General features: G+C 41.0%; 1 protein-coding gene across 11 annotated transcripts in view; it reads right to left on the bottom strand.

Moving 5' to 3' along the window:
* Window positions 1-24,888, bottom strand: part of FAM81A (family with sequence similarity 81 member A) — a 132,512-nt gene that overhangs the window by 42,979 nt on the left and 64,645 nt on the right. For 9 of the 11 annotated variants that reach the window (XM_081831188.1, XM_081831181.1, XM_081831178.1 and 6 more), the window contains 2 exons: window positions 20,819-20,886; window positions 19,261-19,534 (listed from right to left, as the gene is read on the bottom strand). In XM_081831188.1, the coding sequence (XP_081687314.1) occupies window positions 19,261-19,534; window positions 20,819-20,865 (321 nt within the window). In that variant the 5' untranslated portion in view covers window positions 20,866-20,886. Of the gene's footprint in view, window positions 1-19,260; window positions 19,535-20,789; window positions 20,887-24,888 lie in introns of all 11 variants that reach the window. The other 2 variants (XM_081831187.1, XM_081831186.1) reach the window with 1 other exon arrangement.

Below are 24,888 nucleotides of genomic sequence, written 5' to 3'. Positions count from 1 at the left end.
AGGCACAAGCAGCTGATATGATACATCCAAAGTCACATGGACGGCAAGTGACCAGCCAGGACTGACCCAGCAGTCTGGCTCCAGAACCTACACTGTAACCGCTCTGCCATGCTGCCCCCCAAAAAGGAAAGAGGTTAAGCTGAAGCACGACAGACAGACGGACAGACGGACAGACAGACTGGAGAACCTGAGTCCTAGGTCACAGGAGACGTTTCTTCTATTTCCTTATTTTTTCGTACATGCCTTCCTTCCCGTCCTCCCCTTCTCCACCTTGATTCTGTCCCTCACGCTGCCCCCCCCACCACCACCTTCCCTCCCCTTTGCAAAGAAGCTCTTGATTTCTTATATCTTTTCCGTTTCAACCATTTAAACATTTTCGTCTATTTGATTAACGTCAGCTTCATATTTTTACATTCTTCTTGCTTCCTTTTTGGTTGACTCACTCTTTTAGCTATTTTACAAGATGAGCATTGAGTTCCTTTATTTATGTCTTCCTTCATAATGAAGACTTTATTTAGAACAGTATTTGCTGTGTCCATAGGCTGGGTGTGAAGTGCTTTCCTTTTTACGGTTTTCAGTTTTGAATTCCTCTTTGATCTGATGACATTGAGGTATCTAAGGATTAGAGTTGTGTTTTTTCATTTTCAAGCAGGTAAGTTTTTTGGTCATTTTTCTTATTTATTTCTACTTTTACTGGCTTAGGATCAAAAATATGGTCTGTGATATGTTTAATTTTTTGAATGTATTAGGGTTTGCTTTGTGGCACGTGTTTATTAAATGTTTCATGCAAAAAAACCACTGCAGGAACAAAAGGTTCAATATTGTCTGTTAGGACTGAGTTTGCTGATTCCATTATTCACTCTCTCTAGATCTTATTTTTGGTAGTTCTCTCCATCTGTGAAAGATGTTTTATGAATCCCCCCTTGTAAAATATTTTCATCAAGTTCTCCTTACATTTTTAACACTTTTCATCTTACGTATTTAGCTGCCATCTTATTTGGCACATACAGATTTGTGATAAAAGTGGCCATAACCATTACATGGTAACCTTCTCTTCTGATGTGGTGCTTTTAATGTTGTTTCTTCTCGCCTAACATTAACATTGTGACCATGCTCTATAAATAAGACAGCAAACACCTGCTTGGTCTAACTGGATGCCAGGCCCTATTCTGCATGCTGTAGGTATGTTAACCCACTTAACCCTCACATAGTACCCTCTGAAGCAGGTACCATTACTATCCCCATTTCATAGGAGGTGAAATCTCGAAGATACTAAGTAGCTTGCCCAAAGCCACAGTTATTCTCGCTCCACAGAATGCCTTCGATCATGACACTGCCCTCTGTTTGTGCTTTCATTCGACCTTTCATCTCACTTTATATAGACAATGTATGTTGCTTCCTCGCTCCTTTTCCTCATTTTGACCGGTTTAATCAGGTTGCCATGCATCGTCCTCCCTCCCCTTGTGAACTGGGGAATGTTCCTGGCCATTGCTATTCCATGAATGTCTCCCTTCCCTTCCCCGCGTCCATAACCACACTCGTCTACTCCAGGCTCTGTTCCCGCGCGGTCCTCCCCCTCCTCCAAACGAGACACTCAGCAAACCTCACGCCCACCCTCCTTCACCCTCCAACCCAGATGGCTTATTGGGAAGGATTTTACTTTCCTTCCCTCACCCCAACTCGGCTTTGCTAAAATAACTTGGGACTTCTAGTTGGGTTATAATTAGAATTTTGCTTGTAAAATGTCGCTTCTATTTCAATAATTTTTTCTTCTTTTTTCAGCACTTCTGTTACCCAGTCCTAGGCATCCTTCAATAGCCATTTACATGAAATACTCTAGGTCTTGTTTTGTGGATCACTGACTACCTTTGGGCTTCTCCTTTTCATTTTCCCCTATCTTAGGGTCTCTGTGTAGACTCCCTAACACTTCCCTTAGATCAGGCGCTTGGATGAAGACTGAATCCCTGCCATGTTGATAATCCTCCTTCCCTCACCCCGGAGGGGTGGGCATCATTTGAAAGGGTATGGAATTCTTGACTTCAAGGCCTTTCCTCCCAGTGAACTTCGAGACTGACAGGTCTGGTGCTTCTTCCTCTCTACGCTTCTTGGCTCCTTATACCTAGAAGTTTGTAAGATTTTGTTCCTCTATTTTGGAGTTCAGTTTTATCAGAATGTACCTAAGTGTGGATTTTTTTTTTTTTTTAATTTCAATTCTACCTGGAACTCAGTGAAATTTTCAATCTGTTGTCTCAGATTATTCTTCTACGTAGCTATTGTTTCTTCTCCATCTGTTTCTTTGTCTCCTTCTGGAACTCCAATTATTCACATGCCCTAGATCTGTCCCCCGAGTCTTCTCTTTCCCCTCATGGTTTCTCTCTCTTCGTATTTGGCCCTGATGTTCCAGCATCTCTTCTACTTTGCCTTGTGGGCAACTAATTCATGAACGTAATCATCCTTGCCTCTAGCTCATCCACTGATTTTTGAAAAATTTAAGTTCGAGGGAGAAATTTTATGCCGTACCCAGATCTCCTAAGCGTCCTGTCTTAGTCAGCTGGGGCTACAAGAACAAAATGCCACAGACTGAGTGGCATTTGAACAACAAACATCTATTTCTCGAAGTTCTAAGGCTGGGAAGTCTGAGATCAGGGTGCCAGCACAGTCTGTTCCGGGGCGGGGGCGGCGGGGGGGGGGGGTCCTTTCCCTGGCTTGCAGATGGCTGTCTGCCTTCCTTCTCACTGTGTCCTCACAGTGGAGAAACAAAGCAAACGAGCAAACAAACAAATAAAAAGCAGAAATAGACCCATAAGTAAAGAACAAACATGGTTGCTGCAGGGGAGGGGTGGGGGATGGGCAAAAGGGATGAAGGGGAGTGGGGGGCGCAGGCTTCCAGGTACGGAATGAGTACATCACCAGGATACAAAGGCACAGCCTTGGGGATACAGTCACTGACACTGTAACAGCTCGCATGGTGACAGAGGGTAGCCACCTCGTGGCACACACAGCACAACGTACAGACTTGTGCACAGATGTACCTAAGTTGTTTCTGTGCTGCCTTTTCTCAACTCTTCTTTTTTAAGTATGCAGACAACTGCACTTACATACATTTTTTTAGGATTTTCAAACTCCCTGGTAAAAAAGCAGAAATTAGCAATGTGAGGCCTTTGTGTTTTCCTTACTGGAGAGCCGGTTGGAGCCAGTAGAGATGGGAGTGACAGTAAAACGGAGTATTTCACTGAGAGGAATTTGGAACTGCTAAACCTATCTGTTATTTGCTATAGTTTCCAGCTTTTTCTGAATGAAGAAAGCTCTATTAAGAAGAATGCAAACCGGCTACAATACCTGTGAATGACAAAACGTTAGTCATCTGAACACATTCTTGTACGAAAACTTCAGATCTGACTAATCTGGTTCTGACACTCTCCCACTGATGAAAAGGCGCTGGTGTTGCCTTTTCATAGGAAGCAACACTTACTCGTTATAGTTTATAGAAAGCAGTATGTATTTTTTATAGGTAATGCTTCAAACCTTTGTTTATTATAAGGCTTAAGACCGGGGGGTTCTTAAGCATCTTTAGGGTGCATAAGAATCCCCAGGTGGCTTGTTAAATACACAAATCCCTGGGCCCCGCCCCCAGAGAGCCAAAGCTCAGAAAGGCAGAAGTTCAAGGCCCACAGACCCCTGGAAGAACACTGCATCAGATGCTACAGAAATGACAAAGGCTATAACCAATCCTACTTCGTCTGAGTTGTCTCTCAATCAAGAAATCACTAAGCAAATAAAATGAACAGCAACCCACAAAAGGGGTGTGAAAAAGAATTAAACACCACGGTTTTTAAAGGTTCAATCTTTCTAGTAAGCAAAGAAACAGAAAATAAAAGTCATACCATGATAATGCACCACTGTGGTGTGTTGATAATGGGGGATGCTCTACAAGGGTGGGGACAGGGAGTCTATGGGAACTCCGTGCTTTCTGCTCAGTGTTGCTGTGAGCTTACACTTCCACTAATGAAGTCTACTGAAAAGTAAAAATTAAAAAATCATACCATTTTCTTATATTAAAAAAGCAAATATTCTTAATTTGTAATACTAAAATGTATGTCGAAATTAAAAATGCACAGTTGGCCCTTCCTGATACATCTTTCTGGGACATGATCCATCAAAATATATTCACAATGTTCATAACCTTTGATCCAGTAACTCTAGCTCTTGAAATTAATCTTAAAGGAAATAATAACAAAACTGACAACGTATACACAAAGATACCTTCCTAGTAAGATATACCCAGTATTTTCCAAGGTATCTATACATTATTATGCAACCAGTTAGAAGTTCGTGGAGAGCTTTTAAAAATAAGAGAAAATGTGTACAATTTAATATCAAGCAAAAAGAAAGGGTACAAAATAAATATACAGCATGATTCCAACTGTGTATAAGATACACATAAAATAATACTAGAATATTAACGTTTTGCTACTCTCTAGAGGGGGATTATGTTTGCTTCCTCTTTTTCTGTATTTTCCACAAAGGCCTTACATTATTTTTATAACCAGAAAAAAGTGTGTGTGAGTGTGTTTTAATGCTTACAAATAAGAAAAGCCCATTAAACTTCCAGAATTCTTAAGCAGATGAATAAGATATTGTATCAGGAGTGCTTTCTTTGAATAATACCGAAAAGAATTACATCAAAACTTAATGCAATATTCACGTTACTGAAAAGTTATGTGAAAACACAAGGTATTAGAGAATTCTCCAATGAAGCCTCGGAAAAACAAACCCTCTGTACAGCCAGTAAGGTTCCCTAATTTGTCATTTTGGAACAATGTATCAAAGTGATGTGTTTACTTTAAACAGGTTACATCCCTACTCTATCATTGCCACCCCATTATTGTCAATTCAACTCAAGAACCTATTTTCTGCATGTCCATCATGTGCTGTGCCCCAGGCCTGCCTTCAGGGAGGGAACTCAGCTGCAGCAGCAGACTATAGAGTGGTAAGTGCATGGCCTAAAACCATACAATAATGTTTCACAGAGCAAAGAGACACTGGGAAAAAGTGATATCTCAAATCTTCATTTATTTTTTCTAAGATATGACCTATCTTTACAAAATCTCCCTTCCCAGGCGCCTGGGTGGCTCAGTTGGTTAAGCGACTGCCTTCGGCTCAGGTCATGATCCCAGAGTCCTGGGATCGAGTCCCACATCGGGCTCCCAGCTCAGCGGGGAGCCTGCTTCTCCCTCTGACCCTATCCCCTCTCATGCTGTTTCTCTCTCTCTCAAATAAATAAATAAATAAAATCTTTAAAAAAACAAACAAACAAACAAACAAAAACAAAATCTCCCTTCCCGAAGACAGTAGGAAATGGCGCTCCCGTATGAGCCCTACAACACTGTATCATGCTGTGCATCCAAAGGTGATATGGACCCATGCCCACCCCCGGACCTCGCCCACCCAGACAAGTTAGTATTGCCTACGGATGGCCTGGAAAGAAACAGCTCTGCTTGTTTCTCCTTCTCCAACTCTTCCCAGATTTGTGAGGATTTGGAAAAGAAAGTATAACTCCAGTATCACCTGGAGAAAGGCCCAACTACAACAGGGTGGGGCCTCATAAGATAGTATCTCCCTACATGGCTTTTTCATCTTTACAATAGGACTTAAAACTTCCCAGAGTTCCAGCTTCATATCAAACTGCCTTCTTGGCATTTCCATATGGACATTCAAGGGGTCCCTACAATTTGCCAAGTCCTAAACGAAGTCTCTCTGCCTTCAATGTGCCAGAAGTCCTGTCAGGTCTACCTCCGAAACCGATCCAGAACCCATCCACTTCTCCCCATCTCTACCGTGACTCCTCTCATCCTAATCACCTTGCCCCTCTACTGCCACGGCAGCCCCCAACCCATCTCCCTGCCTCCATTCTTGTTCCCTTACAACTCTTCCCCGTATAGTAGGCAGAGTGATCTTTTTGAAACACAAATCAGTCTGTAAGCAACAGGAGGGCAAGGGTTTTTGTCTGTCTTATTCACTAATCTTTCCCTAAAACCAAGTGTTTGAATTAAGTCCCTTTGCTTAAAATTAAATCATGGCTTCCCATTTCCAAACTCCAGACTTCCCACCATAACTTCCAAGGCTAAAGATCTGGTCCTATTCCCACACACCCCACCCACCTGCCCCACTCATTCCATGACACTCCAATCCCATTGGTCCTTTTTCTGCTCCTCAAATATGCCAAGCTTCTTTCTGCTTATGGCCTTGGAATCTGCAGCTTCCTCTCTCTGGAATGTTCTCTGCCCTGTGTGTCTCCTCCCCCCACACTACCACCTTGGCTTGGCTGGCCCCCTCTGTCACTCAAATCTCAGTTCACACGTTACCTAACCCACCCTCTTCCTGGGACAGCCCCACAATCACTCTCCTTCATGTTACCAGAGCACCGGACTGAGGTTGAAATTACCTTGGTTACTTAGTGTTCACTGGCTTTAAACCCTACTAGAATATGCAGCAGGCCGAAGAGCAGGGGCCTTGCATGTCTAGTCACCACTGTAACCCCCGTGCTCCTAACGATGCCTGGCTCCCAAGAGAGATCAGTGAAGTTAGCTCTGTGTTCTAGGACTTGGTCTTCCACATTCAAGTCTCCGAGATTATATTTAGCCAGTGTCCAGAGGTAATCAGGCCCTCAAACATGGACTTGGGCAAGCTTAAATGTATTAGTGACAAGGGCCGAGAGCAGAACACCAATTTGTTAATTTACGCTGAAAAAACTCTATCAACAGAGCTGCATAAATACTCAAACTGCATTCAGTTCACCGTTTTCTCCCTCTAGAGCCAAGTCACATGACAAGCCACATCTAGTGGGTAGCCTCAAAACAAACTGAATTTTGATAATGGGATGCTTAATTATATGTCAACCCGACTGAGCCAAGGGATGCTCGGATAACTAGTTAAACATTATTTCTGGGTGTGTCTGTGAAGGTGTTTCCAGAGGTGATTAGCATTTGAACCGGTAGATGTCCTTCCCAAAGTGGGTAGGCATCATCCAATCCTTTGAGAGCCATGGTAGAACAGAAAGGAGGAGGAAGGTGGCATTCCCATTCTGCCTGAGCTGGGACATTCAACTTGTCCTGCCCCTCAGCACTTCTGGTACTCAAACTTGTACCAAAGTCTACACTCTTAGCTCTCTGGCTCCCAGGCCTCAGGACTGTACCACTGGCTTTCCTGGGTCTCCAGCTAGTAGATGGTAGATGGTAAGACTTCTCAGTCTCCATAATCATGTGAGCCAATACCTTATAATAAGTAAATAAATAAATAAATAACCTATTGGTTCTGTTTCTCTGGAGAACCCTGACTAATACAGATAACATCAAAGTCCCTCTGCTGATAAACCTGTTCCAATGGGACAAGATCACAGCTGCGGGCTGAAATTCCCTGTTTAGGTAAAATATATGAAGTCCGGCAGCCTAGACTCTCTTTGCTGATGGTGCTAGATGCACACTAAACCAAGTTTCCATCTGTGCATCCAACTATACGCTAACATGATTGTCCACACCTCTGCTGTGACAAGCTAATAAGGCACAACTCTGCGGTATCACTTGAGTTCAGGGAAAGCTCTCCAGTAGCCCATCTGCAGATTATTAAACTAGCAAATCCTGTACAATCGAATCAACAGGCGAGGGCCTGACACAGTTTCCCCTAACCTAACTAGGTCAAAGCCACCCCACACCAGACAGACATTATGAAGCCTGAGCACATGGAAATCAGGAGTAGGTCTGCCGATTCTGCCCAGCAAGGTAGCAGACCCCACTGCCTGGCTCCCCAAAGTCTAAAGACACAGTGAAAACCCTCAGCACACATGGGGGTCTCAACCACTTCCCAAGCCATCAAAGTGTCACGGAAGGGGAAGCTTACCACCAACAAAAGGGCTGTGGACTGCTTATCAGGAGTCGGCCTCTGGAGATTGATAAAATCTTAAAGACAATACAGATAATCTAGACATGTTTAATTCATAGTTGACCACATTACCTCTTCTAAATTTACAATGATGATGATTATTTGTGGAATGTTTCCAAGGAATAAATAATTGATAACATACTCCACATCATAAGGCAAACTGCCAACGGAGACAATGGGTGGGGATGCATTAAAACAATAGATTCTTTCATTCAACATTTATCAAGCACCTACTGTGTACTAGCACACAAGAGTCATCTATTTTGATACTGGAATCTGCTGATAAAATATGGGCAATTACAGGGTTTTGGAAGGGCCAGGGTCCCCCAGAGCCTTTGATTATGAAACATTTTTTGAGTTCCTACTATGTGCTAGACAGTGTGGTAGGTGCTAACAATAGAAAAATTAAGATCCAGTTCTAGCTCTTGAGGATCACATAGGCTAGTTTGACAATATATTTTACTTTTCTTCCTGTGTACTATGATCAGAGTCACATGACAGAGAATCATAAAGACTTATCAAGGCAAATTTGCCAAGATACAGTATTAACATATCTCAATTTGAATAGCTCTATTAAGAGTCTGGAGTGAACTTTACATCTTGAGATGGCTACAGCTTTAGTTTTGTGATACAAAATCATCCACGGGGACAGATTTTAACAAAACAAATACCCAGTAAAATTTTTTTATTGAACTGAAAAACAAATGTAAACCAGTAATAAGAATAATTTTAAAACCAGGCAATTCACTGAAGAAATTCATTAAAAATCTAAAGACAAGGGTGCCTGGGTGGCTCAGTTGGTTAAGCAACTGCCTTCAGCTCAGGTCATGATCCCAGAGTCCTGGGATCAAGTCCCACATTGGAATCCCTGCTCAGCAGGGAGTCTGCTTCTCCCTCTGACCTTCCCACCTCTACTGCTTTCTCTCTCTCTCTCAAATAAAATCTCAAAAAAAAAAAAACCTAAAGACAAGGGGGCACTTAGGTGTCTCAGTCCGTTAAGTGTCTGACTCTTGATTTTGGCTCAGGTCATGATCTCAGGGTCCTGGGATCAAGCCCCATATTGGGGATCGAGCCCCACATTGGGCATCATGCTCCAGTGGGGAGTCTGCCTGAGATTCTCTTTCTCCCTCTCCCTCTGCCCCCCTCCACATTCCTTCTCTCTCTCTCTCTCAAATAAATTTAAAAATCTTAAAAAAAAAAAAAAAAAAGGAAAAAAGAATTTAAAGACAAGGGGCACCCGGCTGGCTTAGTCGGTAAAGCATGCGACTCTTGATCTTGGGGTTGTGAGTTCAAGTCCCACACTGGGCATAGAGCCTACTTAAAAAAAAAAAAGAAAAAAAGAATCTACAGTCAAAAATATATCTCTCATGTCATTTAAATATGGTTTGAATATCTTCACACCTCTTTTCTTTAAATATGCAAATATTGCCTTTGCATAATACCCACCATCCCAATTTTATACTACTTATAAAGACTTCCTTTTAGTACTTTTTAAATTTTAATCTACACCCTGGTTTTGCTTTAACAAATTTTGGCTACAATGTGGCAATTCTGATATCTCATCAAGCCTCCTAATTTTAGTTATGTTTGGGTAAACATGCTTGGACTCATAATATATATAAAACCACATAATTAGTGTTTCATATTGGAGTCTATTAAATTTCCAAACTTCCTTCTGTTACTTTACAATGATATGTAGTTATTACCAGTTATAAAAAGTAAACGCTCATACATGCAAAGTACATTTTTATCAGAATCAGATTTTACTCAGTTTTTCCTCTCTACAACGGAAATCATCTTTTCATTTGCAAAACCACAAATCCAAAAATATATGTAAATGGAAAAGAGTGCTGTCTGGTTCAGACAAGAATAATCATTACATACAACGTGTTTTGGATGGAAAAACAGCAGAATTGAAATTACTTTAAAACTCACTACATTGTAAATCGCTCAAAAATCACATTTTAAAAACACACCTTAAGAAAACAATTAGCAAAAGCCTATAGGACTGATGACTGGATTTGCAGGGATGTTTGCTAATAACTATAATGGAGCAGTTTAATGAACTTGCATCAAAGGAATGATGGGGTGGGAGAGAACTCAGTGAGAACTAAAGCTGGAATTACCTACTTTCATGAAGAAATTCTCCCTGAAGGGGTAGAGATACTCAGAAAGCAAAGAATGGTTGAAAAGCACTCCCTGTCACGTTTGAGAGTTGGCTATCTAAGATCAGAGTTCTAGAAGAGCTTCCAAGAGGAAAAGGAACATATTTTTGGATTTTAACAATCTGGGTTTAGTCTCAGCGCTGCCACTTCTTGGCCTTGAGATCTCAGACAAGTGCCTTCACTTCCCTGGGCCTTGGATGCCTCATCTGAGAAGGTTGCAGTCTGCACAGATGACTCCAGGGGCTCTTCTTCTCTTCCTGCTACCAGCAAATCTGCAACTGGCCTCACTATGAATTGGGCATTTATTCACTTAATAAGCATTCATGGCATTTTGCTCCAAACACTGTGCTGGACAATACATAGATGACTCAGACAAGGTTTCTTTCTTTTTGAGGAGTTCACAATCTATTGGAGAAACAGACTTGTAAAGAAACAATGCCAGTCCTATTCAGTAAATGCTGTGGTAACAGGGGCAAGAGCTGGGTACACAGGATACCTTTAGGGACAGGGAATTCAAGGCAAAGGAGGAGCTGACAGAGAGGTCTTCTTACAATGAAAAAAACTATTAAATAGCATTTAGGGCTTCACTAAGCTTAGAAATTATGTTTTAAAATGGTTTTTTTTTTTTTTAAAGAGTTTATTTATTTATTCATGAGAGACAGAGAGGGAGAGAGAGAGAAGCAGAGGGAGAGGCAGGCTCCCAAGGAGCAGGGAGCCCGATGCGGGACTCGATCCCAGGACCCCGGGATCATGACCTGAGCCGAAGGCAGACGCCCAACCATCTGAGCCACCCAGGCGCCCTTAAAATGGTTTTGATCATTGTATTAGTACATAGCAGCTACCAAAGAGGAAATTATTCCTTGGCCCCACAGCTGCAGCCAAAGCACTATCACCTTTTACGATGACAGCAAAAATTAAGGCCAGGGTTTTCTTGTTTTGTTTTTTCTTTTTTTTTTTAATTTTTAAATTTCATTTATTTTTTTAAGCTCTACGCCCAACATGGGGCTTGAACTCATAACCCCAAGATCAAGAGTCCTATGCTCCACTAACTGAGCTAGCCAGGTGCTCCAAGTCCAGGATTTTCTAAGGGCACAGTTACATTCTATGCTTTTACCTGAGAACAGTACTGCCAGAATAGGTTGGCTCCAGTCTCCAGTCTGCCTACCACCCACATGAGCAAAGGGAAGCTAGCAGATTACCTCCAGGGAAATGCTGGGCATGGAAAGAATGGAGAGGTCACAGTATTTTCTGACATGAAACATAGGGGTGTTTATATTTGTTTATGAAACACTTCTTTGCCATTGGTTAAGGGGATGGGAATGTGAGAATCATGATTTATCCCCAACTGCTTCGATTTTATCTATCTCCCCTCTAGATTTGGGTACAGCAGGGATATCAGCCCCCTAATATATCTCTACCCTTTTCCAAAACTGAAATCCTTAAGTTGGGGTTCTTCAATTTAGTAAAGATGCCAACCTGGGGTTGGCAAGTTATTCAGCCTCTGGGATAAAACTGCTTTAGCACACAAAAAGAAAACTGGAAAGATCATTCTAAATACCAACACCACCTTCCAAAAACGTGTAGATTATCTACAGTGATCTTTTAAACTTCCTATGCCCTTCTGATGTCACTTGAGTTCTTTGGTTGCAGGCAATGGAAATCTGACTCTGAGCAAACTTAGGGGAAAAGATGGAATTTATTGGAAGGATTAGGGGAGAGAGGCACACGACCAACAGGGCAGCTGGGGGTCCAGACTGGAAGGGACATAAAAGGTGTTTCCTAGAGTTCAGGGGGCAGGAACACTGGCCAGCGTCCTACAGGCACAGCTGCTGCAGGTAAGATGCTCCAACCGTTTCCACTCCTTGGATTGCTCTGTTCAGATTTCAAGTTCCAGGGAGTGAGAGTCTCAATGCTCTGGCTTAATTTATGGGTTCCAATCCTCTCTAGCTAAAAAGGTGATAAGGCACCTGATGAACAGCCATCCAGTTTGTAACCAATGAAAGAAAAGGAAATACCAAAAGGAAATCAAGTTTCTGTAATCAAAAGAAATTGGAGGGGTGCCTGGGTGGTTCAGTCGGTTAAGAGCCTGACTCTTGACATCAGCTCAGGTCATGATCTCATGGTCATGAGATGAGCACTATGGTGGGCTCTGTGCTGGGCGTGGAGCCCACTTAATATTTTCTCTCTCCCTCTCCCTCTGCCCATCCTCCTCGCCCTCTCTCCCTCTCTAAAAAAAGAAAGAAAGAAAAGAAAAGAAATTGGATGGATACTGTCAGTCACCAAAACAACAAAGATCCAATACATCCCCTGAATAACAGATATAAAGAATAATCCTTTTCTTTAAACATCATAAGTACAGACATTTTAGAACCCTGAAGACAAATGTATTTTAATTAGGGTAAAATTTCGAGTGAAACCCTGTCCTTGGTAAATGTATGTGAGAATCTCAATGAATAGCGAAAGTTGGTAACTATGTGGTACACCAGGACCTCACTTAGGTATAAGCTAAGTGAGAATTACCACCAAAAAAAAAAAAAAAACTGTGTACACAGTTGCCATCAAAGAGTTGGGATAGCTATATTAATATCAGACAAAATCGAATTTAAGAGAAGAAATATTACTATAGAGAAAGACATTTTATTTTATTTTATTTAAAGATTTTATTTACTTGAGAGACAGAGCATAAGCAGGGGAGGGGCAGAGAAAGGGAGAAGCAGGCTCCCTGCTGAGCAGGGATCCCGATGCGGGGCTTGATCCCAGGACCCTGGGATCATGACCTGAGCCAAAGGTAGATACTTAACCGACTGAGCCACCCAGGTGCCCCGAAAGAGAGACATTTTATAATGATAAAAAGGTCAATATATTGGGGCGCCTGGGTGGCTCAGATGGTTAAGCGTCTGCTTTCGGCTCATTTCATGATCCCGTGGTCCTGGGATCCAGTCCCGCATCGGGCTCCCTGCTCAGCAGGGAGCTGCTTCTCCCTCTGCCTCTGCCTCTCTCTCTCCCTGTCTCTCATGAATAAATAAATTTAAAAAATCTTTAAAAAAAAAAGGTTAATATATCATTATGAATGTATATGCACTGAACAACAGAACCCCAAAACACTTGAAGCAAAAACTAACAGATTAGAAAAAGATAGTTCAACAGTAAGAGTTGGAGACTTAAATAATTAGTAGAACAAGAGTCTCAATAAGTTTAAAAAGATCAAAAATATAAAAAGTATGTTCTCCGCCCACATGGAATTAAATTATAGCTCCACAATAGAAATAGGTTTTGGGAAATCCCAAACCTTTGGAAATGAAACAACAGACTTATAAATAACACATAAGCCAAAAATAAAGTCACAAGTGGAAATTTAAAATATTTTCAACTGAATAAAAACAAAAACACAACATACCAAAATTCATGGAAAGCAGCTAAAGCAGTGCTTAGAGGACACTGTATAGCTTTAAACACCATTATCAGAAAAGGCTTAAGATCTCAAACCAATTACCTAAGCTTCCACCTTAAGAAACTAGAAAAAGAAAAGCAAACTAAATAAAAGCAAGCGGGAAAAAAGGAAATCATATGGAGTTCAAATCAATGAAAAAGAAAACAGAAAAGCAAGAGAAAAAAATGAATAAAACTGAGAGTTGGTTCTCTGCAATGATTAATGACTCAATATGGCAAAGATAGCAATTCTCCCCAAATTGGTCTCTACATTCAAAGCAATTTCTGTCAAAATATCAGGAGGCTTGCAACTAAGAAAGAGATTTACTTTCACCAGTGTGTATCACAGAACTCTTCCACACTTAAATTTTTTCATAATTATGTAATAATTAAAATAATTATATAATTACAAAGAATTTTTCAGTAGGCTTTTCTACAAAAAACAACAAGCTGATCCTAAAATTTATATGAAAATGCAACCGCCCTAGAAAAGCTGAAACAATTTTGAAAAAGAAAACAAAGTTGGAGGACCAAAGTACCTGATTTCAAAATGTACTGTAAAGCTAGAAATTAATTAAGACAACGTGGTAGATACAAATCCTCTACAAATCCTCTATCATATATGTGATTTAGGAAAATGAAAATACAATGGGAGAAAATATTTGCAAATCACATATATGATAGAGGATTTGTATCTAGACTATCTTAAGAACTTTTACAACTCAGTAATAAGACAAATAACCCAATTTAAAAATGGGTTTTGATACATGCCACAACACCAAGCTAAGTGAAATAACCCAGACACAAAAGAATACTATATGGTTCCACTTATATGGCGTACCTAGGATAGGCAAATTCATAGAGACAGAAAGCAGAACAGAGGTTACCAGGGGCTGAGAGGAGTGTGGAATGGGAACAATGTTTCTGTTGGGATGATTAAAAAGTTCTGGAAGTAGATTATGGTTATGGTTGCATACAGTGGTAAATATCTTACCACAATTTAAAAATTAATTTTAAAAAATGGGCAGAAGACTTGGGTAGACATTTCACCAAAGCAGACATGCAAATGACCAGTAAGTACATGAAAAGGTACTCAGCATCATTAGTCATCAGGGAAATGCAAATTAAACTACAGTGAAATACCACTACACATCCACTGTAATGACTATAATCCAAGAGAGATAATACCAAGTGATGATAACGATGTGGAGAAATGAGAAATCTCATACATTGCTGATGAGACTGTAAAATGTGTATAGCCACTTTGGAAAATTATTTTGCTATGTTTTAAAAAGTTAAATATAAGCAGGGCGCCTGGGTGGCTCAGTTGGTTAAGCGTCTGCTTTCGGCTCAGGTCCTGATCCCAGGGTCTTCGGCTCAGGTCCTGATCCCAGGGTCCTGGGATCGAGCCCCACATCGGGCTCCCTGCTCTGTGGGAAGCCTGCTTCTCCCTCTCCCTCTGCCGCTCCCCCTGCTTGTGCTCTCTCGCTCTCTCTCTGTTAAATAAATAAATAAAAATCTTAAAAAAAAAAAAAAAAGGTTAAATATAAGCTTACTTTAAGACCCAGGAATTCCACTTCTAGTAATTTACCCAAGAGACATGAAAACATGTCCACACAGGCTTGTACACAAGTGTTCATTCATGGCAGCTTTACTCATAATAGCTAAAACCTGGAGACAATCCAGGTGTTCATCAATTAATGAACAGATGAGCAAGATGGGGTATATCCAATAGGATATTACTCAAAAACAAAAAGAAATAAGCTACAGGCATACCTTGTTTTATTGCACTTCCCAGATACTGCATTTTTTTTTTTTTTTTTTTTTTACAAATTGAAGGTCTGGGGGCACCTGGGTGGCTCAGTCATTAAGCGTCTGCCTTCAGCTCAGGTCATGATCCCAGGGTCCTGGGATCGAGCCCTGCATCGGGCTCCCTGCTCAGCGGGAAGCTTGCTTCTCCCTCTCCCTCTCCCCCTGCTTGTGTTCCCTCTCTTGCTGTGTCTCTCTCTGTCAAATAAATAAATAAAATCTTTAAAAAAAACAAATTGAAGGTCTGTGGCACCCTGCATTAAGCAGGTCTATCACTGCCCTTTTTCTAACAGCATTTGTTCAATTCATGTTTCCGTGTTGCATTTTGGTAATTCTCACAATATTTCAAACTTTCTCATTATTATTATATTTGTTATGGTGATCTGTGATCACCACCAAAGTGACCTCTGACGGTTACTATCATAATTGTTTTGGCACACCAAACAGTACCCGTGTAAGTGTGTGTTTGGACTGCTCCACCAAGCAGTCATTCCTCCATCTCTCTCCCTCTCCTCGGGCTCCCCTGTTCCCTGAGACACAACAATATTGAAATCAGGCCTCTAAGTGTTCAATTGAAAAGAAGAGTCGCACATCTCTCACTTTATTTTTTATTTTCTTTTAAATTTATTTATTTTAGAGAGAGAAAGAGCATGAGTGAGAGGGGCAGAGAGAGAGGGAGAGGGAGAGAGAATCCTAAGCAGACTCTGCAATGAGTGCAGAGCCCAAAGCGGGACTGGATCCTATGAATTCTATGAAGGCTGAGAGGTGAGGAAGCCACAGAAGGAAAGTCTGAAGCTAGCAGAGACTAGTTCATGAGGTTTAAGGAAGGAAGCTGTCTCCATAATATAAAAATGCAAGGTGAAGCAATAGTGCTGATGTAGAAGCTGCAGCAAGTTATCCAGAAGGATCTAGTTAAGATAATTAATGAAGGTGGCTACACTAAGCAACAGATTTTCTATATAAATGAAACAGCCTTCTATTGGAAGAAGATGCCATCTAGGACTTTCATAGCTGGACAGAAGTCAATGCCTGGCTTCAAGACTTCAAAAAACAAACAAACAAACAAAAAGACTTCAAAGGACAGGCTTACTCTCTTGTTAGGGGCTAATACAGCTGGTCACTTGCAATTGAAGCCAATGCTCATTTACCATTATGAAAATCCTAGGGCCCTTAAAAATTATGATAAGTCTACTCTGCCTGTGCTCTCTGTCAGTGGAACAAAGCCTGGATGACAGCACATCTGTTTTATAACATGGTTTACTGAGTATTTTGAACCCACTGTTGAGATCTATTGCTCAGAAAAAAAGATTCCTTTCAAAATCCTACCCCTCACTGACAGTGTACCTGGTCACTCAAGAGCTCTGAAGGAGATGTACAATGAGATAAATGTTGTTTTCATGCCTGCTCACACACTATCCATTCTGCAGTCCATGGATCACAGAGTACATTCAGCTTTCACGTCTTATTATTTAAGAAATACATTTCATAAGGCTAGAGCTACCATGGATAGTGATTCCTTCTGGAAATCCCTCTGGAAAGGATTCACCATTCTACACGCTGTTAAGAAATTTGTGATTCATGGGAAGAGGTCAAAATATCAACATTAGCAGGAGTTTGGAAGAACTGGATTGTAACCCTCATGGATGACTTTGAGGGGTTCAAGACTTCAGGGGAGGAAGTAACTGCAGATGTGGTGGAGATAGCAAGAGAACTGGAATTAGAAGTGGAACCTGCAGATGGGACTGAATTGCTGCAGTCTCATGATAAAGCATGAAGAGCTGCTTCTTATGGAAGAGCAAAGAAAGTGGTTTCTTGAGGTACAGTGTACTCCTGGCGAAGATGCTGTGAAGACTGTCGAAACAACAACAAAACATTTAGAACAGTACATAAACCTAGTTGATAAAACTTTTGAAAGAAGTTCTACTGTGGGTAAAATAGTATCAACACCATCATATGTATGGAGAAACTGTTCATGAAATGAGAACCAATTAATGCAGCGAACTTTATCATTGTCTTATTTTAAGAACTTGCCATAGCCACCCCAACTTCAGCAACCACCACCCTGATCAGTCAGCAGCCATCCACATCAAGGCAAGACCCTCCAGCAGCAAAACGATTATGATTCACTGGAAGCTCAGATGATGGTTAGTATTATTTTTATTTATTTATTTATTTTAATTTTTTTTTTTTTAAGTAGGCTCTTTGCCCAGCATGGAGCCCAACAGCAATAAAGTGGGTTGTTGTTGTTTTTTTAAGATTTTATTTACTTATTTGAGAGAGAGAAAGAGAGCATGAGTGGAGGGGAGGAGCACAGGGGGAGGGACGAGCAGACTCCCCACTGAGCAGGGAGCCCGATGCGGGGCTCAATCCAAGGACCCTGAGATCATGACCTGAACTGAAGGCAGACGCTTAACTGACTGAGCCACCTAGGCGCCCCCAATAAAGTGTTTTTAAATTAAGGTATGCACATTTTCTTGACATAACTACTATACGTTTAATAGATTACAGTATAGTATAAACATAACTTTCATATGCACTGGGAAACCAAAACATTCATTTGACTTGCTGTATTGCAATATTCGCTTTATTGTGGTGATCTGGAACCACACCTGTAATATCTCTGAGGTTTGCCTGCACTGATACATGCCAGAACATGGCTGAACCTCAAAATGATTATGCTAGGTGAAAAAAGTCAATCTCAAAAGACTTCATATTGTAAGACTCCATTTATATGGAATGTCCAGAAAAGGCACATCTAGGACAGAAAGCAGATTAGTTGTTGCCTGGGACCCTGGGTAGAAGTGGGGATTGACTGCACACAGATCTATACAAATTTTCGGGGTGATGGAAATGTTCTATGACTGAATCGTGTTGATGGTTGCACAATTCTATAAATTTTCTAAAAATATTGAATTATATACTTACACTGGGTAGATTTTTGTGCCTTATAAATCATACCTCAATAGAGCTGTTAAAAAATAAATAAACACGCACAAACAATGAATCATGGAACACTTCATCTAAAACTAATGATGTCATGTATGGGGATTAACATAAGAATAAAAAAATAAAATAAAAGATAAAAAAAAGATAATTGATCTGATAATCCAGATAGATAAATAAACAAACAAACAAACAAACAAACACAATCTGACACTGAAAATTTCAGGAAGCATAATTCAGATACAATCTCCATGACTTGAAACAAAGGTTTTCCTTAATCTGTCCACATACCTCTTATTTATATATTTAAAAATTACAGGTGAAGGACATTACCAGTGTTCAGTAATGAAAACCCAGGCCCTAAATGACTTAAGCTTCTGAGTGAAACTGTGTGGTCCCTGTGATTGTTCAGTAGATAGCAGTCAATTTATGAATCTTAAAAATTTTGACAATATTGGCTTTTTATTGTGCTCATTTCAGAGAAAAAAAATAAAGCAATAAAAGGAAAGTCTGAGAAGCAATTTAAATCCTTAAACTGTTCAAGTAATAAACTGTATTATATATAATCATCATGGCCTAGAAACATTTAATCTGGAGCAGCAAAGGCTGACCTAGTAATTGACTTAATAGCTATCTTCATCGGTATGAAGGGTTTCACAGAGAAACTATTTGACTCGTTCTTCTCTCTCTCCATTGAGAGCCAAACAAAACAAAGTGATTTAATAGCCAGCAAGGTAAATTTAGATTAAACATAAATAACACTGACAGTAACTGCTATCAAATACTGCAATACATTTAATTAGGATATTTGCTCAGCTGTTTCCTTGGTGATCACTAGAACACACAAGCAGAAAGCTTTGGTCTGAATGCATTACCGCTGGGGAGGCGGGCCCTCGACTTGCTGACCCCACGCGGGGGGAAGGAGCCATCTGCGGGAAGGCAGGCAGCCACCCTGACTTTCACACACCTCACTCACCTCAATATCCCGATTGAGTTGCTTCACAATGGCAGTTATATTTCTGATGTGCTCCTCCAAGAAAAGCCTGGCCAAGCGGTCACCGCCCCCTTTGTTCTGCATTTTCTGCAAACTGCTGACGATGTCGTCCTTAATCCGGAAGGCGTGCTCCACGAGGGCAGCAGTTGTCTTCTCGTGACAGAGGATCCTATCTTCCAGTTGTTCCACGAGGCTTACAGATGAGTAGGGTGCCATGGTCAAGGACTGGCTGTGTCGGGGCATGGTTCTAACTCGCCTGTGGGAGGGAACCACATTGCTAGGGTTGTTCGTTGGGAAAAAGTCATTTTCAAAAGGCCAGATTCAAGACTGCCCAGAGAAGGAAATGCAAATTATCTCTCCCTACAAGCTAAATGGGGTTTGAGGCAGGGTTTCTGCCACAGAGAGTTTTCTCAGAGAGCCAGGCATCTTTAAACAATCATACCCAGAGCCTCAACTATGCTGGTAGCAGGCTCCATGACCTCCAAAAGCAAGAGGTTGGTGGAACTGGGCATGTTGAGATGTGCCCAATTCCAATCTAAGCTTATTGAGACCAAGCTTATTGGGATGCCTGGGGGGCTCAGTTGGTTAAGCGTCTCAACTCTTAATGTCAACTCAGGTCATGATCTCAGGGTCGTGAGATGGAGCCCCGCGTTGGGCTCCCCACTCGGCGGGGAGTCTGCTTCTTTCTCTCTTTCTCTCTCTTTCTCTCTCTCTCCAAACCCCCCCGCCCCTCCCCGGCCCTCCCCACCCCTCCCCCTGCTCGCACATGCGCATGCTCTCTCTCACTCTAAAATAAATAAATCTTTAAAGAAAAATCTATAAAGATCAAGCTTATTCACAAAGTCTCCTGACATGCCCTCCTCCTCCATTACCCTACAGCAGTTTTTTTAACATAACAACAAACTCATATGCCTACAAGGGTCAAGCAGGTGACATAAATGAATGATGTACATCACATATGATACACAGGGAAGGGACTTTGGAGAGCTGGAAAGGGCATTCCTCCATTAAAGGCAGCCACAGTTCTGCTCCATCCGCAAGTGGCCAGCTGGGAATGCAGGTCTGTTTTTCCAGATTATCTCGTATTTCAAGAAAAGCGGGAAATTCAGGCTTGTATGTGAAATCACCTGATTTTTAAATGTTAACAAGTCATTTAAAAACTATTTAAGATAATGCAGGCCCAACAATGTGTTTCCATGAGCCACTTCTGGTCTATGGACCCTCCAATCTACAACTTCTGGTTTAAAAGGGTTAGTGGGACCGAGCCTCCAGAGTTGCATTTTCCTAGGGACCAAAAGTACAGCTGTACTGTAAGGCTATTATGAAGTCTCCACTTTTCACTATCACTGAGCAGATCCTACAAATTGGATGCTGGAGAGGGATGCAACTGCACTTCTCTTGCCCTTGAACAAAATCAGCCCTGGGTAACGTAACAGCCACAACCCTTCATTTATAATAACCATCACACCCACTAGCAGCCCTCATGGGATTGGTGGAAAGGAAAAGTATACCTTAGATGCATATTTTCCATATATTATACCTTTCCTCGGTGACGAGAGAAGGAAATGCAGTGCTCCGTTGGGCCATTTTCTTTTTAATAATTCACATCTGTTGAAAAAAAAAAGCATTAAATTATTTAACAGTTTATATCTGGAATTTAAATGATGTCTAAAGCTCATTATTAAGTTACTAAGTGGATCATAAATCATACTGACATACCGATCAGTTATATTATTAAATGTCTTATATTCTTTTTTTTTTTTTTTTTTTTTGAGAGAGAGACTGAGATAGAGAGAGCATGAGAGGGGGGAGGGTCAGAGGGAGAAGCAGACCCCCCGCTGAGCAGGGAGCCCGATGCGGGACTCGATCCCGGGACTCCAGGATCATGACCTGAGCCAAAGGCAGTCGCTTAACCAACTGAGCCACCCAGGCGCCCTAAATGTCTTATATTCTATACATGAAATAAACAGCAAATGTTTCCAAATAAGAAGAAAAGAATCAAGCAAAATCAAAATTAATACTGCTAAGCCTTGCTAGACAGATTAATGAGGACTGATAAGCAGATTGTCTTGAAATTTCCTCCCCCCATAACTGCATTTCAAGCTTGAGAAACCTCTTTTACAGAAACAAGATAATTTTTTAAAGGCTTTATTCAATCATGTAAGGTAGGAAACTACCTTAGTAAATCTGATCTCAGCAAATTTAGCAAATTCCATAGCAAATTAAGAGCACTTATTTCTAAATTAACATAAATCCAAAAATACATGATCAATCAGATCTGATTTAGGGGAGCCTATCTATCCACGAAGAGAATGAGATTGATATTCATTAAAACTTTATTATAAAATATCACCGTTCATATTATATCTCGCCTATGAGAAACATTTGGCCATCCCAACACATTAGAAATTTGAGCAAAACTGGAGAGTTTTTAAAATACTTCGTTACTTAGGTTTCTCAATACTGCTGCTAATTGCCTTAAAACAATGAATGCCTAGTAACTGTGATCTGATTCAGTAATTAGTTCTCATTTAGATGCTGGATTCAGAGAGCATTTCTGATTGAAACCACTGTTTTGGCATCAACTCTTCCAGTGTGTTATTTTTAGAGTTTCAAAATGTGAACATTTCATTTTCCTAGACAAAGAACTTTGAATTTAAACAAATTACATTTAAGAAAAAAAGTGATTCATGCCAAACAAGTTAAGATGCCAGAGGAGTTCTTCAGTTCTTAAGATAATCATCTCTGTCATATAGACTACATGAAATTAGGCCAGTGTAGAAGATGATTTAGAATCACAGAATCTTTACCATTTTAAAGTTGTAATATATCTTAGCTGAGATACTAATCTATGGAGTAGCCCGATCCAAGAAACATTTATCTGGCATCTAAGATGCAGCTGAGTAGTAACCTAAATATATACAACAAAATCCTGACCCCTCCAGGACTTCACAGCCTACAGAGAAAGATAGGTATCTAAGTCAACCATAAGACAATGGGATAAATGGCTCTGAACAAAAACACACAGGGAAGAAAAAAGGAGAAGCCTTACTTTCTCCTGGGTAGCAGCTAGGTCAGAGAGCAACTAATGAAAAGGAGTAGGATTTCCCAAAGTAGAGGACAGGCAGATTGTTCCACACCTTCTTTCCTCAACACTCCAACATTACCTCTACTTTCTTTCTTTTTTTTCTTTTTTAAAGATTTTATTTATTTATTTGACAGAGAGAGACACAGCAAGAGAGGGAACACAAGCAGGGGGAGTAGGAGAGGGAGAAGCAGGCTTCCCGCTGAGCAGGGAGCACATGCGGGGCTCGATCCCAGGACCCCGGGATCATGATTTGAGCCGAAGGCAGACACTTAATGACTGAGCCACCCAGAAGCCCTCACCTCTACTTTCTACGCTCCCAGCAAACTCTGGCCCAGTCCATTCTTCCAGCCCCATACGGTGCCACTCCAGCCACCACTGTCCTTGAATACGTCATGACTCTTCTGCCTTCACACCTTTGTCCATGAGCTCTATGGGAAACACCCTTCTCCTCCCTGCCTGCCTAGAAAACTCCTATTCATCCTTTAAGGCCTCACCTGCCCTTCAACTCAATAAAATGTCTCCCTCGTTTGTATTTCTTCAGCACTTTATTCGATACAGAGACCTGGAAAGGAACAAATTACACTACCTATTACACTCTATTATTTTTAGCTGTTTAACAGTCTGTCTCCCCTACTAAATTACATGCTCCTTCAGGGCACATTTCAAATCTTAATAGACATAGGGGTGCCCCACATTGGGCTCCCTGCTCGGCGGGAAGCCTGCTTCTCCCTCTCCCACTCCCCCTGCTTGTGTTCCCTCTCTCGCTGTGTCTCTCTCTGTCAAATAAATAAATAAAATCTTAAAAAAAAAAATCTTAATAGACATAAAGCTGACCTAGAAGACTCCATACCTGTCTGTTAATGGGAGCATGACTTGCATGCCAGTATCGGCAATGAAAGCATTAGAGAATGTTTTAGTTATAAAGTATAGTTCTTTACTGAGATGGCATCCCAAACAGCCACTCAATATAATATTTGTAAATGAATGGGCACTTTTGGAATCCCCTTTGCTGAAGGTCATTTCATCTCTCTGGAATTTTCCTGCCTGAGCTACAGAAGCCCAGCCACATCACCTTGCTGAAAAAGGAGTCTATCCACCACTCACTGGCTGAGAGTGCTTTTCAATAACAAACCTACTACCAAGCACTATGCACTCTCTAGGACAGGAAATGTCACACGGCCTGAGTTCACAACACATACTGAGGTCTGTTCAGAATGGGTGCCCTCTTCATGAAATGTGGTGAGAATTTGTTTGTGAGCTTGCTTGATTGGTTAGTACCATGATTCTTTGCCAGAACAATGGGATCTACATCGCAAAGAATTAAGGATTAAAAATAAATAAGTCACTGGGCTAAATAACTTCTCAAAGATCATTTCCAGATCTTTCCATTGTCAATTCTGGCTGACCTGCCTATGGTTATCAGTTCCTGCACCGTTTATAAATCTGAACTCTAGCACTACAAGTTGGCCTACAACATTATTAGGCAGATCTGAGTTGTATACTAGTCTGACTCTGCTGTGTTTTGCTGTTATAATATTAATCCCCAGTTTATGAGTTTAAAAAACTTGGGGAACTTAGGGGAAGGGACAGGTAGGTAAAGCAAGGAGGGAAGGAATGTTGAAAAAAATAAGAAAAAGTAAAAATCAGGGGCGCCTGGGTGGCTCAGTTGTTAAGCGTCTGCCTTTGGCTCAGGTCATGATCTCAGGGTCCTGGGATCGAGCCCCACATCGGGCTCCCTGCTCAGCGGGAAGCCTGCTTCTCCCTCTCCCGCTCCTCCTGCTTGTGTTCCCTCTCTCGCTGTCTGTCAAATAAATAAAAATAAAATCTTAAAAAAAAAAAAAGAGGGCACCTGGGTGGCTCAGTTGTTAAGCGTCTGCCTTCAGCTCAGGTCATGATCCCAGGGTACTGGGGTCGAGCCCCACATCGGGCTCCCTGCTCAGCGGGAAGCCTGCTTCTCCCTCTCCCACTCCCCCTCCTTGTGTTCCCTCTCTCACTGTCTCTTTCTCTGTCAAAAAATAAATAAAATCTTTAAAAAAAAAAAGTAAAAATCAAAATGCCCAAAATATGCAATATATCAATAGAGTTTGGGAGTTCACAGAAGAGTTAAGGGAAATGATATTATCTAAACCAAAATAATTAATTGTGATTATGAGGATTCTTATTATATTTTTATAAGTAAAATGACACTGGGGGCACCCGGGTGACTCATGTGGTTAAGCATCTGACTCTTGATTTTGGCTCAGGTCATTATCTCCGGGTAGTGAGATCAGAGCCCTGCTGTGGGCTCCGCACTCAGTGGGAAGTCTGCTTGGATTCTCTCTCTCCCTCTCCCTCTGCCCTTCCCCTCTCTAAAATAAATAAATCTTTTAAAAAAATAAGATGACACTGGGTAGAAATACCTACAGTATCACTTAATGTAAAATGATACATGATTTTGATAATGGCAGCTTTAACTGAAAAATTAAATGCCAATCATATAAAAATTAAGCTAGTTTTTCAGTTTACTATCAAAATACAGAACT

Source organism: Leptonychotes weddellii, chromosome 9 (genome assembly GCF_054177405.1).
Source record: "Leptonychotes weddellii isolate Sample4059 chromosome 9, ASM5417740v2, whole genome shotgun sequence".
Classification (NCBI taxonomy): domain Eukaryota; kingdom Metazoa; phylum Chordata; class Mammalia; order Carnivora; family Phocidae; genus Leptonychotes; species Leptonychotes weddellii.
Note: the sequence above shows the minus strand (reverse complement) of the source record. Positions and strands in the feature narration are given on the sequence as shown.